Source organism: Platichthys flesus, chromosome 1 (genome assembly GCF_949316205.1).
Source record: "Platichthys flesus chromosome 1, fPlaFle2.1, whole genome shotgun sequence".
Taxonomy (NCBI): Eukaryota; Metazoa; Chordata; class Actinopteri; order Pleuronectiformes; family Pleuronectidae; genus Platichthys; species Platichthys flesus.
Genome location: NC_084945.1, coordinates 22,849,135 through 22,867,380, shown reverse-complemented (window position 1 = coordinate 22,867,380; position 18,246 = coordinate 22,849,135). Strand labels below are relative to the sequence as shown.

General features: G+C 42.0%; 1 protein-coding gene across 2 annotated transcripts in view; it reads right to left on the bottom strand.

Moving 5' to 3' along the window:
• Window positions 1-18,246, bottom strand: part of LOC133954722 (transcription initiation factor TFIID subunit 4-like) — an 85,737-nt gene that overhangs the window by 62,383 nt on the left and 5,108 nt on the right. The window contains exons 3-9 of one of the 2 annotated variants that reach the window (XM_062389203.1): window positions 11,966-12,109; window positions 9,923-10,075; window positions 9,142-9,264; window positions 8,564-8,653; window positions 7,361-7,570; window positions 2,559-2,634; window positions 1,316-1,430 (exon numbers count right to left, since the gene is read on the bottom strand). In XM_062389203.1, coding sequence (XP_062245187.1) covers window positions 1,316-1,430; window positions 2,559-2,634; window positions 7,361-7,570; window positions 8,564-8,653; window positions 9,142-9,264; window positions 9,923-10,075; window positions 11,966-12,109 — 911 coding nt within the window. The remainder of the gene's footprint in view (window positions 1-1,315; window positions 1,431-2,558; window positions 2,635-7,360; window positions 7,571-8,563; window positions 8,654-9,141; window positions 9,265-9,922; window positions 10,076-11,965; window positions 12,110-18,246) is intronic. The other variant, XM_062389211.1, reaches the window with a different exon arrangement.

Genomic DNA, 18,246 nt, shown 5'->3' with positions numbered 1-18,246 from the left:
CAAAGGGTTTGCAGCACATACCAGGAATAAAAGGCCATCATTTTTATAGCAGTAATGTTTAACAAAGAGTGAGATAAATCTTCACAGAGGTCCATCTATCATTAAACATTAAAACCGATGTCAGGTTCATCCACATCTCATTTGACTCAAAACTTTAGTTGTTGAAGTTCAATCCGCACGACAAAAAACGTGGATGCAGGCCAATATGGTGCTCAGTGCAGAGCAGGCTAACTTGACCTGGACAGACAGGGACAAAATGACAGGGACGTGTTTCTTCTGTGACAGTGGTGCTGTGCGTTATTGGACTTATATTGAAACCAGTGCTTTTGTGTGTATGTGGAGGGCCACTGTGATCACCGCAGGGGGGAAAAGGTCGTCAGTAACAAGCGAGCCTGACAGCTTAATTACCAACGCAGCTAAAGATTTATCGGTTTATCAATCAGAGCCCCGGGCACTGCCTTTCCCCTCAGGAGATGGGAGCCATTACCATGAACCCGTTGGCCCATGTGATCCAGACGCTTCCTACCCCCAGCCCGGTCATACCGGGGCAATCCTAAACCCCAGCACACGCACACATACACACAAACACACAGATTCCATAAACACACAAATAATCGATGGCAGGATCATATACACATACTGTATGTTCATGTGCATCCAAGCAGGGACACAAACACAGAGGAGGACAGCCGCATACATATACTTGCAAACATTATACTTACATACAAGTATGTAAATGTTGCACACACACACACATATAAATACACTAATACAAGACTCACACTAACATGGACCACAAAGGCCAGCATGTGGGCGATGAACCTTTTATGTTTTGAGACAAAAGCCCAGCCGAAACAGAGACGAGACCAGAGCGAGAAAGAAAGAAAGACAGAAAGCGAAGCTGCGGGCTAAATACCGTATGTTTGACTTCACCGAAAGGTATTTTCAGAACCACATCCAGAAATTCCAGCCATCTGGACACAATTAACTTATTGCTAAATTAAGATTTAGCTCATTTCTAATCCTGTCCATGAGTTGTGACACTGACACAAGGAGGGCGATGCTGAGGGAGATCTATTGGCTGGCAGTGTGTTGCTATGTGGTGGGCACGGAGGGAGAGGACCACCGATCAACCAGCCGGGCAGGCAGGCGGCCAGGTGGCTGGGCAGGCAACTGGGATAAAGACTCACAGCCTTAGCTGAGAGTGTAGCCTGTAGTCATGCCGGGGCATTTTAGTGAAATGCTGCCCCCATGTGATGGCTGCAGGGAACAACAGTTACTGTGTCGCTGGGTCTCCTGGCCAGTGGAGTTGTACCTGAAAGAGCCTCCTCCGGGGTCGTTGAGCTTGTTTTTCTGATTCCCAGAGATCTGAACGGCCAAGCCCACGGGACTTCTCCCCGCTTGGATGACGACTCCCTTCCCCATCGTGCCTGATAAGAACATATGCAAAAACAAGAAATAAAACACTAAGCAAAACAGGAAGGGAGTAATGTTATCATTGAAATGTCCCTTTCTATCAGTGTCAAATATCCTCCTGTCTAACGACTACCTTCGACCATCTCTGTCTTCCTCGCAGGCGTAGATTGAGGGGGTGAGGGGGAAGCGGTACTGTCGCTCTCCCCAGGTTGATGCGGAGAGCGTCGCTCTGTCAATATCACTGCGCTTCACCGGCTCTCCTTACACTCCTAAACCGCATCCTGCTCCGAGACACGTTTTCCAGAGAGGCACAAGGACTGCCAGAGTGAATTTAAACTTGATTTTAACAGGCATGTTCCTCGCCAAGAGGCAAAGAAAAGTATTTTTAGAACTATCCCCGCATTCCAATTTATGGGCATAAAACAACCTACAGATTCTTCACTGCAGGCAATCTTGGGGATGGGGGGAAGATCAAATTTGTATGCACCTCCGATCACACACACACATGCACACAAACGTGCACACACATCCACAAACAGGTGCAAACATATAACACACACACACAGACACACACACACACCACCTGAGAGCACACAGCTCTCTTAGGGGAGTGTTACGCCCGGTTGGTGTTGGGGGCGATATTTGTGGGCTTCTGTGGGATGAGTGTTTGTGAATCAGTGTGAGTAAGCAGCAGCACAAATGTTTGAGAAGGCTTTATAACCAGACAGAAACACCTGTTCTCTTTGTGGCTGCTGCCTGTTTACACATCTTAGAGCCGACTGAGAGGACATTTGGAGCTGTGCTAATAGTTATCTTCTGTTTAACCTTTATCGCCGGCTTTTTATTTAACCAGAACATCACGCCGAGTTTGAAAACATTGATAAACCGGACTTGGAACGCAGCCTTAAAAGGAAATGTAAAAGAAAACAGGGCAGGCCAGAAACCAAAGAGAAGCGTGAGTCAGAGGACTGAAGCTCAAACTTTCCAAAAGCATGTACAGAAGTCTTAGCTTGGTCTTCTTTGTCTTTGACTGAACGCATTACGTTCTCGTACAATGGAAAAAAAATGGCAAATAGTGTACGTGTGAGTGACTTCGGGTGATTCAATCAGAAGTGGCTGGAAAGGGCCTGCAGATGTCCTACCTTGTGCTCTGACAGACTGTGTGATCACCACAGGCATCCGCACCTGGCCACCGACAGGGCCCGCTGTCTTGATTCCCTGAGGAAGCGAGGAAATAAACAAATAAATAAATAAACAGAAAACAGAGATTATGGACTTTGCTATAGCTTTGAAACAGTTCGAAAATGAGAGCGGCGATTAGAAAGAATGTAATTGCGGGCCTGCTCGACAACTGCTCCATTTTTCTTCACACAATCTTCAAGGGAAATTCTTCAAGGAAAACCTAACTACTGAACCCACTTAGAGATCCAAGGACACTCAGGTCAAAACCCACTTGAGCTTTAACAGTGGGCATATATTTTTATTCTACTTTAACAAAGGAGAGATGGGAGAAGTAGATGCAGAATGAACCAGGGATGATGAATTCTACACTGGCGATCTCTGCAAACTGTACTATCAATTTAATTGCACGAGGAGGATGGATGTCTGTCACTTCGTGTGACCTACATTTGTGTGCATTTCCAGATAAGACAAAGGCAATAAGAAGTCAAGACCGCAGTGGAAAAGTAGTTTAGTTGAAGAAGAAGAATAGATGAAGGAGCAGAGGGGGGTGAAGGGGCCGCGCTGGGCTATTAGAGTCACTTCCTTCCTTGGTAGCAGCTACGGGCCGGGCCTCGGGCTCAGCCATCCATTCCTACCAGTTTGCTTCTTGCTGCATATTTTTCAGCCTTGTTTTCCATTCCCTGACACATGCTATATTACTGTTCAAGCCACTGAAAAAAAAAGACAGAGGCCTTTTTTCCCGGAGATCCACTTCAGGGGCCTGTGACAATGGAAAGGGGGGGGGGGAGACGGACACATTCTGCACAGGCAGAGATAGCTAGCACCTGTGGCCAGCCGGCGACACAGTTAACAGAAGGGGCCGGGGGGGGACGTTTTGGGATTCAGGGGGTAAATGGGAACGCATGTGAACCCCACTGCTTGTAACACTTTACAGCCTTTAAACATTAATCAGAAGAGTGAAATTAAATGCAAGGTGTTTCCTAAGTACAGCAAACATGTTTTGAATGATTGCAAACATTCGATACACACTGGTGAGACTGTGCGAGTGTGCATGATGTTCCAAAAGGAAGGCTGCTTTTTTTAATTAAACGAAAAAGAGCACGTTCATTCTGAGTAAAGCTGTGTTTGCTCGTGCTGTAAACTCATTACCCGGTTTTCCCCCAAAAATACCAGGGTGCGAGAGAAGAAGGTGCTGCCACTCATCTCTGCAGTGACCCTGCCTATTGAAAGTATATGTACAGGTATGTATTGTGTATATGTCAAGATTTATGAAACAAACATGTTGACACAAATATGTGTAAATGCTGTAACATTTAACTGATGTATTTTACCTATTAGGGTTGTATCTGTTTATATTTATGATTTGTGTGGATAACGTTACCTGCACCAAGAAGGTTGTGATTTTGTCTATGTTTTTTCTTCCTTTGTTTGTCTGTCTGTTATTCAGCAGGATTACATAAAGACAAGTGGAACAATCAGCACCAAACTTGGTGGAAGGATGTGGTTTGAGTTAGAGAAGAAGCCAATCAATTTTGTTGCAGAGATAGATCTGGGGACCGATCTTTAACCTCACGAGATGGGACTTTTTTCACCATTTTAATTATATTTTTCAGAAAATAATTCATGGATCTTGGTGAAGAAAATCTGATTTTGAAGAGACTAATATTTGTGATGTTGTCCGTCTTTATAAACAGTCTAAGCACTAAGCCTCTGAAGCAGTCTGTGAAAATTCATGAATTAAAATTGAAACATTTAAATTAATCTAAATAGTATGGGGTTCATGTATTATCAATGTTAATAAAAATGTTGATAAAACATATTTTTGTTCAGATAATCAAAGCAAACTAGTATAAATCAGCTTTTTTATCATACAGAATTAGGAGTAGGCTGTAGATGTGTCGGACAAGAGGGAGATGTTGTGTTAAACATAAACAAACTGAAACATTTGTGTGTCTCCTGTTGGTTAGCGGTACGTACTCCACTGAGTTCAACTCTACTTTGTTTTTTTTTCGTTTCGTTTTTGTGTGTACAGCACTATACAAATATAATTGTTACCTCTTCATATACAAATAACTGTAATTATGTAATACAATTTTTACATTTATACACATTGTAACATTGTAGAATGCACTGCTGTGTCATGGTGTGGCCTAGTTATTACACACCATTCATTCACTGTTTTATCATCAAGTCCATTCATCCCATTTATAATTTAGCCTGAGGACATTTAACCTCCAGTTTCATGATAACATATATTAAGTCTTTTACCCGAACATTGTACTAAATGGAAACATATCTATTCTTCATAATATATCTTTTAAAATGAAAATGTTTTTTTTTAATTTAATTTTTATTTTGTTCTCATCTTTTTACTGTTTGAAAACGTAGTCTCACAACAGACTGCAGTTACCTTAAATTCATGGTGTCTCATACACCAGTGGATATAATATATAAAAAATCCCAATGCAAAAAGTGTTATTAGAGCAGAAGCTTCAATAATATAACTCAACATTTTCTTTACTTCTGCTACTGTGGTAAGAGCAGATTCTTTTGCCTAATTCAACTAGATGTCTGGTTTCAAACTGTTGATGTGCCATGGGCTATCATTTACTAATGTTTTGTGTGAGAGCTTATGTTGGTCTCGTATTCACGTTTGTGTGCATGTGCATGTGTGTGTGTGTGCGTGAGACAGATCGAGAGAGAGATGGAGTTAGAGAGAGTGAGAGAGACCTGAGGCATGTTCTGGACATAGACTGCGGCCGCCACATTGCTTTAAAATTGACCCGGGGCTGACCCAGTTACCTCGCTTCACCCTTTAACAGTTAACAGATAGAAGGAGGGAGGGAGATGAGATGAGAGCACGTGCGGGGTGGATACAGTGGGAGAAACTGTTGGAAAGACATGGAGAGAGAGCAGGGGAGGGGGGGGAAAGGAGAGAAAAGGGGGAGAGCAAGGGGAAGAAAAAAGGCTAGAAAGGAATAATCGGGTGAGAAAGGAAAAATAGAGAGGGAGAGATGTAAGGAGGCGCAAAACCAAGCTCGCCCACCCCTCTGCCTCCACCAGACCACAGTCTGACCTCACTTGACCCACGCCTGTGCAGTGTGTGTGTGGTCACATGCACACACACACACACACACACACACACACAGTCACGTGACACAGCTGTGAGCTAAGGGAGGCTGCTGAGTGTCTAGTGCTGAACCCTGCAGGTCATCTATCTTTACTTCAGCTGTATGTCCACACTGATGCTAGTTTACAACCTATATGGGATCACAGGTACTATGTGATCTTGCATGTCAAAGATATGAACGGCAGATGACATGGAATTCAATTAGTGTCTTTTTAAAGTCGAGGATATGGATTTGAAACCCTGAAACAATGTGTGGAAGTATTTTAAATGTTCTAGCTGGAAGCATTGGAGCATCAACAAAAACAGCAACTACATTTCCATTTCAAGAAAGTTTTTTTTTTCTTAACTTTTGTTTTGTATAAGAACATATATATCAAATGAGAAAAGTGAAGTAGCATTCTTTTTAGATTTTTACAATAAAGTTGAAGGTAAACTTTTAAATATCAAGACACAATTACATTTCTCTGTCATAAGGGCTTGTAAACAGTGTGTGAACTTTGTAATTACGATGTCATTGTTATTAATAATACTTAGCCATAGTCTAAATGTAGCATAGTGTAGTGTGGTGTGGTGTGGTGTAGTGTGGTGTAGTTTAGCATAGTGCACTGTGGTGTAGGGTAATGTAGTTTAGTGTATTGTGGTGTAATGTTTTGTGGTGTTGTGTAGTGGGGTGTTGTGTGATGTAGTGTAGTGTAGTGCAGAGACAGTACAGTTCCTCGGTCAGATACTTCTAATCAGCTGTCAAAGTACAGGCAAGAGTAAATATCTATCATCCAAGTGTTTGACCACCATCTGTTCTGATCAGTGGAGCTGTCACACGCCAGTAGCACAGGACACTGAGCATCTCCCAGGAGGGTCTGTGTCTCATTAAAGTCTTTTTGTTTCTGAAGAGGAACCATGAGTCTATGTGGAATCTGCGTTTTGCTCCTGTGTCTGCATGGAGATCTGTCCAGGTTGACTTCTTAATAATCTCAATTAGATGACTGCACATGTTTTGAGGTCCTAAGTGTCCCCTAAAGCTTTTTTTCCTTTTTGGGGGGTAAACTAAGTGAGTTTCCTCAGAGAGTCTGTGAGCTGGGTGTGACTCGAACTCCCTGTTGGCTGTGTGACTCCCAGCCACGGCACAGTGACACTCTCAAGCCTGATTATTCAGCCTTGTCTAAGATACGTCTCACACACACACACACACACACACACACACACACACACACACACACACACACACACACACACACACACACACACACACACACACACACACACACACACACACACACACACACACACACACACCACCCCTCCCCACAGGTCTGCATCCACCACATTCTAGCACTTCTTCATGAATGTAGGAATATAGTAATTAAATATCTGTCACATATTTTACCTGCCCAGTTAAGCTCGAACTAGCTTCATCCTCATCTTACATACACATCTCTGTGTAAATAACAACAATCTTATATCAGCATAGCAAAGTGACATATCTAGAGAGCTACATCTGTATGTTTATATTTTTGAACAGCACTGCACTGGTTCTGGAATAAAAAAATATTTAAAGTAAGTTTAAATACAAACTGTAAATACAATTTGTGTGATAACTGAGTCTGCAGTTCCAGCTGGCTGTTCCATACATACCATGGCAGCTGCATGTCCGAGGGTCCCGGCGGGCAGCGTGCTGGCACCCGTGGTGGTGCTGACGCTGTTGGGGTGGCGTATGCGGACAGCTGGCCCACTCACAATGGCGGGAGGGACCCCGCAGGGTGCTGGTTTGACTCCCTGCTGCAAGGGCTGAGTCGGGGTCTGCTGACTACTCAGCAAAGACAGCCTCAAGGCCGGGAGGCTCTTCTGTTGACAGGCAGATATAGGCCAGAGTTTATAGTCACAGAGCCAAATAGATATGCATGAAAAAAATACCAAATACACAGCTGAAAAAACAAATAGTGCTGTGGTCACTGGCTTAATCATGTCATCGCAAAAGCATGGTTGCACACGGCTGAAGAAACACCTGCTGAGACATGTGACGATACCTGTTCCGAAGTGATTCATCCAATTTTAGTAAAGGAAAACTTGTTTGATTTTATCCCAGGATAAGCATGTGTATAAACATACATGTCCCACAGCTGACCTGATGAGAGGCTGTTGCTTCATATATATATAGACAGATTTTTGACGTAAACGACATAACATTGCATGACAACATGTGTTTGTGGTGGAGTTGGGCGCTCGGGCGCCTTAATGTGACACTCATCACAGTTTGCTGAAGAAACCTGCTGGCTAGTGACAGAGACTGCTGGGGGGGGGGCACTGTCACACACAGAAGTCAGAAGTCACACCAGAGGGGAGTGTGTGTGTGTGTGTGTGTGTGTGTGTGTGTGTGTGTATCATTCTGCTGTCAGGCCTTGCCATCACTGGCTCTGGTGCCAGGGACAGGACGACTTCAGGACAATGGTAAAATACTTGAGAGGAGCTTAAGCAGCCAGGATAGGCGATGATGTTTTCAGGGGTCAATGTGGAACGTAGCTCAGGGTAACCGACATTTTTTCGAAACCCATGTTGATACATTTTAATAAATTAATCGTTAATTAATCGTAATCGAGGTAACATTTTTCCAAATAAGCGTGATATTGACTTGAAGTCATATCGTCCAGCCTTATCTTATGGGTTCAGTAGATCAGACAATAGGGCCTTGATTCAGACGATATAAGGCAGTCGTAGCTTATATTGTCAGGTAGGGTGTTTTAGGAGAAGACTCGCCATAACATTCTGTCAGCTTAGGAAACAGTCTCATATTTGATACAGAGGGAAGTTTAAAAAGAAGATTTCCAACTGGAACCCCACCTTGAGAAATGGCACCAGGTATGGCTGCGGAGACGACTTGAGCTCTGTCTGCAGCCGGCTGGTGAACTCTTCTGGTTCAATCTTAGCGTCCTGTCAGGTGAAGAAGGGTAAAGCGTAAACACCCCTTTACATAAGAGGCCAGAAAGTTAGGTGAAGTAAACCGTGGTGAGCTAGACACAGAAAGATGAAATCCCATCACCGGAGGCGATGATCAGCTAGTCAACTCTCATCCTGGCCCCAGTCATCAATAATAACTCTGGGATGAAAATTCATGACACAAAAAGGGAGTTTTGCAGAGAGTTGAATGCTGCCATCTAGAGGTTTAACAAATTTAGTGCAATACACTATTAGAGGGACAGATTAGACTTACTTGTGGGAATATTTCAAAGTGCATAAAAAGCTAAGAATAAGAAGAAACACATCATTCAGATGATCAAGAAATGCTGTCTTATATATATACATGTCAAGACTATGAAAGTTTTTCTCAAACTTTTTCACAAACAATAGCACAACTCCATTCTGTCAAACGGCATCTGAACAGTGTTTGTTTGGTGTGAGTGTTGGTTCGTGAAGCTCACCAGCAGGTCCTGAACCAGAGACTTGACGTTCTTGGAAGTCGCAGGGGACGGAGAGTTGTGAGACGCCAGTTTGATTAGTGTGGCCAGGAAATTCTTACACTTCTTTACGTTCTCTTGCATTTCCTGTCAGAATTCAGAAAAAAATATAAATGAATTACCTGCTATCCAAACATGTTTTTTAAAGTGGCTATGACGACTTCCTCGGTGAAATGCTACGGTATTTATTATGCAAAACAAGGATTTCATTTTGTGCTGATGTAGGAATCAGAGTGGCTTGTATTAGTCTTGCATTTAATACTTACTTAAAAGTGACAATATTTAAAGAATGAAATCATTTGCCTGAAAATCATCAATCACAAATCAGTTCATAGTTATCACTTGTCATTCTTGTCATGCTGTGATCTTTGTAGCGAAATGAGACATGGCACCTGTCCATTCAAACAGCCGGTTGCATCAAACTGCAGCCCCTATGATATTTCTTGATTTTTCTGTATGTCTGTCTGAATTATACCTGAATATATACCTGTAACTGGTTGTATCTCTACGTCCCTAAATTTGTGCCTATGCTTGCGTCTGTATGTCCTTCGGTTGTTAGCACGTGAATGTATGAATGCAAACATGTGTGGGCATGTGAGAGACTCTTTGTCCATGTCCAGCTGTGTGCGGCGGTGAGGCTGTGGGTCCAGGGCTGAGCTTATGACACAAACAGCTTGCTGGCAGCTGTGACAGTGCCCGTGCCCTTGAGGTTGAAGCGTGGGCAGTCGGGGGAGAACGAACAGACCTGGGCCACGACAGAAGCTCCGGGGGCCGCTGAGATGCCCGTCTGCGGAGGCTGCACTGGCTGAGAGGCAGCCTGGGCCGGGGCCTGGGGGGCCATAACCACGGGGGTCTGCTGCGGAGCCGTCACAGCAATGGGTGGTGCCACGGGGCCCTTCTGCAAGAGCAAAGAAGAGACAGGGAGATAAACAGGACGTGACGCCTCGCTCGCAGCAAGGCCACAGAGAACAGGAGGCAGGCGCCACAGCGCTCCTGTCACATCTGGTGTCCTGACTTCAGTGGACATCGCTTAACAGACAAGTAGGAGGAAGGGGAGGTGGTGACTAGCTGGAGGCTGAGAAAGACAGGAGGCCATCAAAGCTTTTACTGAATACTCATATTACCTGACAAGGGAAACTTCCTCCTAACTATAGAGGTTTGACACCAGTAATTCTAAACATTAGCTACATTTTCTCTATTTTTAATCATAATAGTATTTTAGGGAATGAACGACAAGAAAATATCTCACATCCAAATTAAAAATCTTGCTCGAGAGAAGAGGTGCCAACAGCAGTCTCTCACTGGCTGTGAGGCCGTTATGACCTCTTAGCAAATCTCCACAGGCCTGTTCACACTATTCATAAAACACATCTTACATGACCGATCATGAAGTTGACAGTTCTAAATACAGGTGTGAGCGCAACCACAACGCACAGAGGATACATCAAGCCCCATATGGATGGAGGGCATGAGGCAGCATGTACGTCCACATTGCTGTGTTGTGTAGTTCCGAATACATATATATATATATATATATATATATATATATATATATATATATATATAAATATATATCTGCACTGAACGGCTGCCTTGCTAGTGTGTGTAAAGCTCTCTAAGACTGAAGCCCGGAGAAGGCACCAACCACCCACAGTAATCCTCTTTGAAATGTACACAGTATAGCAGATGCTCTCTGTATAGCAAGGTGCACTGCTTCCCCACCCAAACAAATACAAGCAGGGATATTGAATCTGTGGAGCAATTCAACTGTTGCTCAATGAAATCTGGATACATATTGTCTTGGTAGGAAACACTGGACATGAGCATGAGCCTGCAAAGCTTTAGATCAAGTTCAGGTTAAAATATCATAAATAGCAGAGTCAGTGTACCTGGACATGATTTTCGAATGTATAGTCAGCAGCTCTACTAGTTTTCAACGGGCAGGAATCTGGATATTTATTATGAACTCTGCAAGTTACTGAACATCAATGTCTTTAATTAGACTACAGTATGAAACAGTATGTAACTTCAGCCATGCAGGATCTCTCAACCGAAACAATAATGAAAGACTCAATTTGATGACTTTGTGAAGCAGTGAGGGATCCTGGGAGTTGTTATCTCCACCCATTCTTGTCCCATTATCATCTTTGGTCGTTTGGAACCGTTGAGTTTGCACTTTACTGGGACAGCTTTGGCAACAGAATGTGAAGCAAATGGCAAATTGTGATCCATTACAAAAAGTGAAATGACAAACACTCGAACGGCTAAGTGGCTCACTGGCTAGCAGTGTGTTTTACCTTTGTCAAACATTTGCCAGGGAAGTTACAGCAAAGCCATGAGTAAAGTGACAAAGACACAATTAAAAGTCAACGAATATGGAACGTCCTGTTATCTTAAAAAAAGTTGGGGATTTCTCTGGGTTTGAACATTGTTGAAAACAAGTCAACAAAATATATAGCATAAGTCCACTTGTTTTTAGACATTTTAATGAAGAATCGTATTATTATATCTCATAACTGTTCTCTATTTTATCTTCAAAATCAGATAATATATTAAAAAAGATAATTAAAGTCATAACAATAATAAATCTTTATTTCATCTTCAAGTGCTGGAAGTGAGATGTGACATTCAAGAATTTTAAGTCGGAACAGCTTTGTATTCACATTGAGGTCCTATTTAATCTGCTGAAACAACAAAAAGACTGAGGGTGTCATTTTAGTGGCACCCAGTTTGGTTTCGGTGACAGAAGAAATAAAAAAAATTGGCATTTATAGGAACATTTTCTCACTGGGCGGAGCGCGGGACAAGAGGAGGAAGAAGAGGAAGAGGAGGAGGTCTGTAAGGCAGGGCTGGAGGGAGTGGGAGAGGGAGATGGTGCCATCTTGGTCATGGTCACAGGACACTGCCTGGCGGTCTGAGAGGTCACAGGAGACTGCAGGAAAGAGCGAGAGCAACAGAGGGAAAGAGGAAGAAGGCACAGTAAAACAGAGAGCAAAAAGTCATCAAAGAAAGTGGGTAAGCAAGGGAGAACGGCGGGGGGGGGGGGGCTGATAAAGGATGGTAAAACATGTCCAAGGATACAAAGAATGGAAAACAGCAAAGGTGAGACCATGTCTGTTCCAGAGATGAAGGAGTGAACTGGACGGTGAGCAGAGAAAAGACAGTGGGAGTGAGAGAGCAGGAAAGAAAGGAGGAGAAGCGTGCCTTGAAGAGAGATGAGGAAAGGTCATGACAGCAGGAAAGAAGACAGGATGTGGCAGCATGTTGGTGATGTTGAAGGCTGACACAGAGAAACAGGGCGTGTGGTTAAGTAGCAGTGTGTCACGGAGGCTGTGCTGGAGTCTGATGGGAGGCAGAGTGAGGTCACAACCAGGATTTTACTGAGGGTGAAACCCTGTCACTTGTTTTCCTAGTGCTGCATAGTGTAACAAGTGATTAGCTGGAACACAAAGGGGGAGAATTCACTGTAAATTATTGGACTTCTGGCCAAATACAACTGGTAGTTTTTACCATATTAGAAATTAGGTTATATGGTTCAGTGGTTGAACTGGCCACTTCTGTTTTGGCTCAAAAGTGCACTTGATTGATAAGAAGCCACTTTTTGTTAAATCGTGATTTTGTATGATTTAGCCTGTGAGTATGACCTTCTGTTTAGTTTCTAATGTGTCAACTGACCAACTATAAAATGGACTGATTTTACTGCCTCTAATCATGTTATTCAAGGTCTCTGCATATACAAGCGCTTTCTATAAAATACTGTAGAGACAAAGGAAGATTAGTTTGAACAGGTTAAATAAAGTTTACGTTCCTGAGTAAGCCATTTTTTAGTGTGCATTTTTATTTAAACATCATAATACAATTAAATAAGGATAATGAATAGTCTGAAAAGACTCGCTTCTATCCAGACATACAGTATGCACTGTATGTATTTATACACGTCTTATTCCTGATGCTGCCTGACTGGAGCAAAGAGTAGTATTGTAAAATGCGGCCCATCGATTACAGTAAATTACAACGTTGAACACTTTTTATTGTAGAATAGTTGAACCCTTAGAATTAAGGTGATAAAGTCCCTGATGTAGCATTTTATTGAGTATAAATATATTGTGTATATTTTATTGTGTGAATATCAGAGGTATTAGGTGTAATCTGTGCACAAACTTATAGTAATCGGTATTGTCTTTCTCTGAAACGTCAGGTAGACAGTGAGAGTTGTCATTACTTATTGTATTAACATGTACAGTAAAAGGTAAGAAAGCAAATGGGGGGGGGGGGGGGGGGGGGCAAGACCATGAGTGTCAACTGCTACAAAGCCACACTGTTACCCGGGGTCTCATCTAGCACACACACACAGACAGACACACCCACGCACACAAACACAGATACATACTTCCTGGCTGATATCCCGTCTATTGGCCAAGACAAACCAAGAGGACCTCTACCCCGACCTCTGTCTTTGAGCCTTCTATTCACAGACAAGCCAACAAAAAAAACTCACACACGCACAAGAAAAATTGCACAAATGAAAACACACAGACAGACACACAACCCTACAGCATGGGGGCATGAGAAAAAAAATAAGAAAAGAAACAGACGGAGGGAGCTCCCCCTCCTCCAAAAGTTTTGTAGAATCAAAAAGAATGTTGCTCTGCACTGAGGAGTTGGGAGGAAGTGGGTCTATAAGCGATGAGGGTGGAGGGGGTAATGGGGGGGTAAGAGCCACGGGGTGCATCCCACCGCCAGCCATGCCTTTCTCCCCCTCACACACACACACACACACACACACACAGACACACACAAACACACTGACGAGCCAAAGCCTTGTTAGCTTTTTTAAATAATCAGGCAGTTGGATGATGAATGATTTAACAGGTATGGAAGGAAGGAAGCTCAGGATGCCTTCCGTTTCTCCCCTCAGGCTCATGGGAAGAGTGACAGGCCGACAGAGGGGTTGAGCTCTGGGAATAAACACCATTCCCTTTCATTTCCCTGCTACTGCTTTTCCTGTCGAGACGGCATCGCCGCAGCCCGCTAATTTGTCATCAGCGTGACTTGTGAGAAGGCGATGACAATCTGCGAGTCTCTTTTGAGAGAGGTTCATATCAGGATGGAAACAGGTTGTCTTGCTTTGAGCGCTGCGGCGGGAGGGGGCGTTGTTGTGTAACTGGTGGGGACTAGGATCAGGGAAGATGGTGGGCTACAGTGGAGTCTGACCGATTATGGACCGTCTGAGAACCAGACTGGTAACATTTACACCCGAGTTTTTATACTATGTAAGAAAAATTCCTTCAATAACAAAAGCTTGATCTTGGATCTGAAAAGCAGTATTACATAGCAGAAAGTATTACTGCTAACTACTATTACTACTTCTACTTCTACTACTAACAGGGTATAAACACTATCATATCATGTTTGCTAGATGACAATACACACTAATCCAGTACACAGTGTCATATATTATACCATTAAGTAGGCTGTAATTGTTGGACATATATCATTAGATCTAGATTATTTAATTTCAGCTTAACTCAGCTCTTCTACTCTTTGTACATTCACAAATACAGTTTGTAATAGATATGACATTTTATATAATACAGAGCTAGAGTCTGGCCAAATTGAAAAAGACAGTGAATGCTGCCCTCTAGTGTCAGTCATTTTTCATTGCAGTAAGTGATAAGACAAACGGGTGCTTCTTCACTTTCTTACTCTAAACTCCAGATCAACATGTGTGCTGACAGAAGTTAACGTTTGAAAGCTTTGAATGAATAAAAGGCCTCTGTCTTAGTGTTTTTTGTGTAGTCCATATTCTGACCACATGACTAAGTGTTGTTCACAAGCGGCTTGAATAACATTATTTATGAGCAGAAACCTTGTGTCCTCCTTTCCTTAAGCATGACCTGAAGTTTTAATAAACTATCTGACTTATGTTGGGATGTTTGCTTTGGAAATTCAACTAAAAATATGTGTATTTTCCACACAGGAACATGATACTTTGTGACTGATCACTGTAGAAGATGTCAGGACAGTAATTGAAAGCCTATATCAGACTTTCTCCGAGGTCACTCTTAGCCTTTCCAACCAAATGAGACTTTCAAAACACTGGGTATTGGGAATTTGAGGGAGAGCTGTGTGCTTTTTCTGTAACATTGTTTATTATTTGATGGATTTACAGTTTCCCATCTCTTTAATGCTTTACTTTCAAAGATGTATGGATAAGCCTGATTATTTCCTGGTTCTCTTTGCCTTTTGTGATTATGCAGAGAATACGTTTTGGTTTGGTCTTTGGGAAATTGCAATGGGCCTTCTTTACGACATTTATGGACAAAAAAATGAAATAAGTCAAGAAATGAAACAGTTGTCAAAATAATCATTAGCTGCATACCTACCTGACATGGTCTCCCCCAGAATAACATCGCTGAATCCCAATTATCAATATTGTAAACAGGATTTTATATATATATTTATTTGCTTTCCACTTCTGGTTAACTTCTTTATTAAAACTCAAAATTCGGCACCATTTACAACATGTGTTTAGCCTAAATGTCCACTACTGTAGGAGTGATGCTAACAAGCCCTTTGGTGAGAGCTTGTGTGCAGTGTGTGCCTGCGATGGGAACACGGCTCCAGAGCAGGATATCAGAGGACATTCAGGCTAAATGACGCCGGTACGAGTCGAATATGAATGTCGGGGCTAACTGCCATGTAAAGTGGAGAATATCAGAAGATCCACCTGTTGCCTGCATTCAAATTATTAATGTGAAGGATCTTGTTAAGTTGTATTTTTGTATCATGAGCATCACATAATCATTAGTATCAGGACTATGAAATGCTCACAGAAATTGCCTCTTTGTGGAGCAGGGAATGTTAGGTAGTGGTGGACTGTGAGGTTGTCATTGGTTACGTCTTTGTCTGTCCAGAAACAGTGAGATTGGTAATCGAAAAAGTTAGTTTCTTAATGGTACATCAAATGGACAATGTTCACACTGACACGTTTACACTCAAGCTCCCTGTTACTATACTTCATAATGCAATCATCACATGCACCTGAGATTGTATGACTTCTATTACTGTAACGTGCCTTCTTCGACAATACCAACGGTGAACTTTTGAACCCTGCTGATATGTCTGCACTGGAGGCTCTTAGATCAATAAGGGAGACGCTATTGTGGTGGAAGGTTTGGTTTGTAAGTGCTCCTCTTGCACTGTAATGTCAACACCATTTCAGTTAGTTACAGAGAAACTATGATATGTCTGGTAGTCTTATTATCTAAATCAATTAAGGTGTGGGACCCCGGACCACCAGCACCCGCTCACATTTACCATGACGGATGTATCCACAGGTGATAATAAGTAAATTCCAATTAATGTTTCAGTAGCTCGTTAAATTTTGATGAGCGTGCCCCATGGAGTCATTAAAAGGCCCTGAGACACTAATTCACCTATTAATCTCAGTTTAATCTATACATAAAATAATCAAGACTAATCATTTGTTATAATTACAGAGTTAAATATATCAATCACATCCCAATTAGGGTCTAAAACTAAGCATTTCGTTATAATGGGGTCGTGCATACCCAACATCAACTGTACAAATCCAGTTGATCAGATCAGATTTCTCCAGTTCCATCAGTCTGGTTAGTTTTCTGAAGCACACTTAAAGAACATTTGGTTCCTGTGTCATAGATACACACACAGTCATGATTTCCACAAACAAGGGGGTCCGGGGCTAAAGCCCTCTCGACTGCCAGATCTGTTAATGACCTGAACTGGAAACTTGTACGTCATTACTATTATGAGCAGCCTGAAAATACTTGTTAATTGAGAAAGTAACATGTGCTTGTCTAAGAAATTTCACTGCATTATGTTTTGTTATATTTAAGTAGAATTTTTTGTTGCGAAAAACCCACCTTCTGCACTGAGCTCACACAGGGCAGTGATTCCTCAGTGGGGGAAGTCCCGTTCTAAGAGCAGCATCTTACCAAAGGGTCATGACCGACAGGAGTAGCCTTAAAAGCTGATGTGCTTGTCACTGGTGTAGAACAGTGGGCTGTTGGGACCAGCACTGGTTTACAGGTGCAGTGGAGACAAAAGATTTTGTATCTATAATCACTTTCTTTGTCTTTTTCAAAAAATGTGCCACATTGCAATTTGAAAGCTGTGAAATTGTTCTAAAAGACAGGTGCATCTTATTTTGCAAAGCAAGAGCAAAACTTTGCTGCTATAAAAGAATGTAATCTCACTCTTGTATACTGAAACAAACCTATTTTGATTTATTATTAGTGATTAACAAAATCTGTTGTATTGATAAATTAGGGCTTGGCAATAATATGTAAATGATGAGCGTAATATTATTTTCATCTTGGCAATTTAACAAAAGTCCAATGTATATATTGATTAAATGATTAATGCATTGTGCAGGCATAGTGAGGATGTATAACACATAGTTGAATCTACCTCAAATGTGTAGGTGTTTGTCAGTCTCTGCTCACAAAGAGGAGTTTAAAAGCACAAGCTTCACTCAGGAACAAAAATCTGTCTTTAAACTTAGTAGAAATAATAATGTTACATTTATTCTTGTAATTGTTGCTATTGAATGATATGAAATATATATTTTCATCTTGAAATTCTTTTTTCAACCATATCATCCAGCCCTAGTTAAATTTAACAGATGTACTTTTTCACCTGTTATTCATTTACTGTGTGATTATACCTCAATTCAGCACCAGGAGCTGTTCACAGTCTTATCTGTGTGATCTAACTTTCTCTGTTGCACTGCAAAACGACTCTACCCCAACTATAAACCTGAAATATAGCATCCTGTCCCACAACAGTTTTGTTTTCTGAGTGATGCTGTTTCTCATACATGCTCCTTCTGGGCCACTTTATTTAGCAGCAACAATTATCGTTTTACTGTCATGCTGAAGATAAATAGCTGTATGCCTCCTTCCCTGTCTGACATCCAATATTCAGGGTTCATACACATTTTGAAGAATGGATTTCCATGACTTTTCCATGACTTTTCAATAACTTTAAACCAAATTTCCATGACCGAACATTTTTTGAAATCTC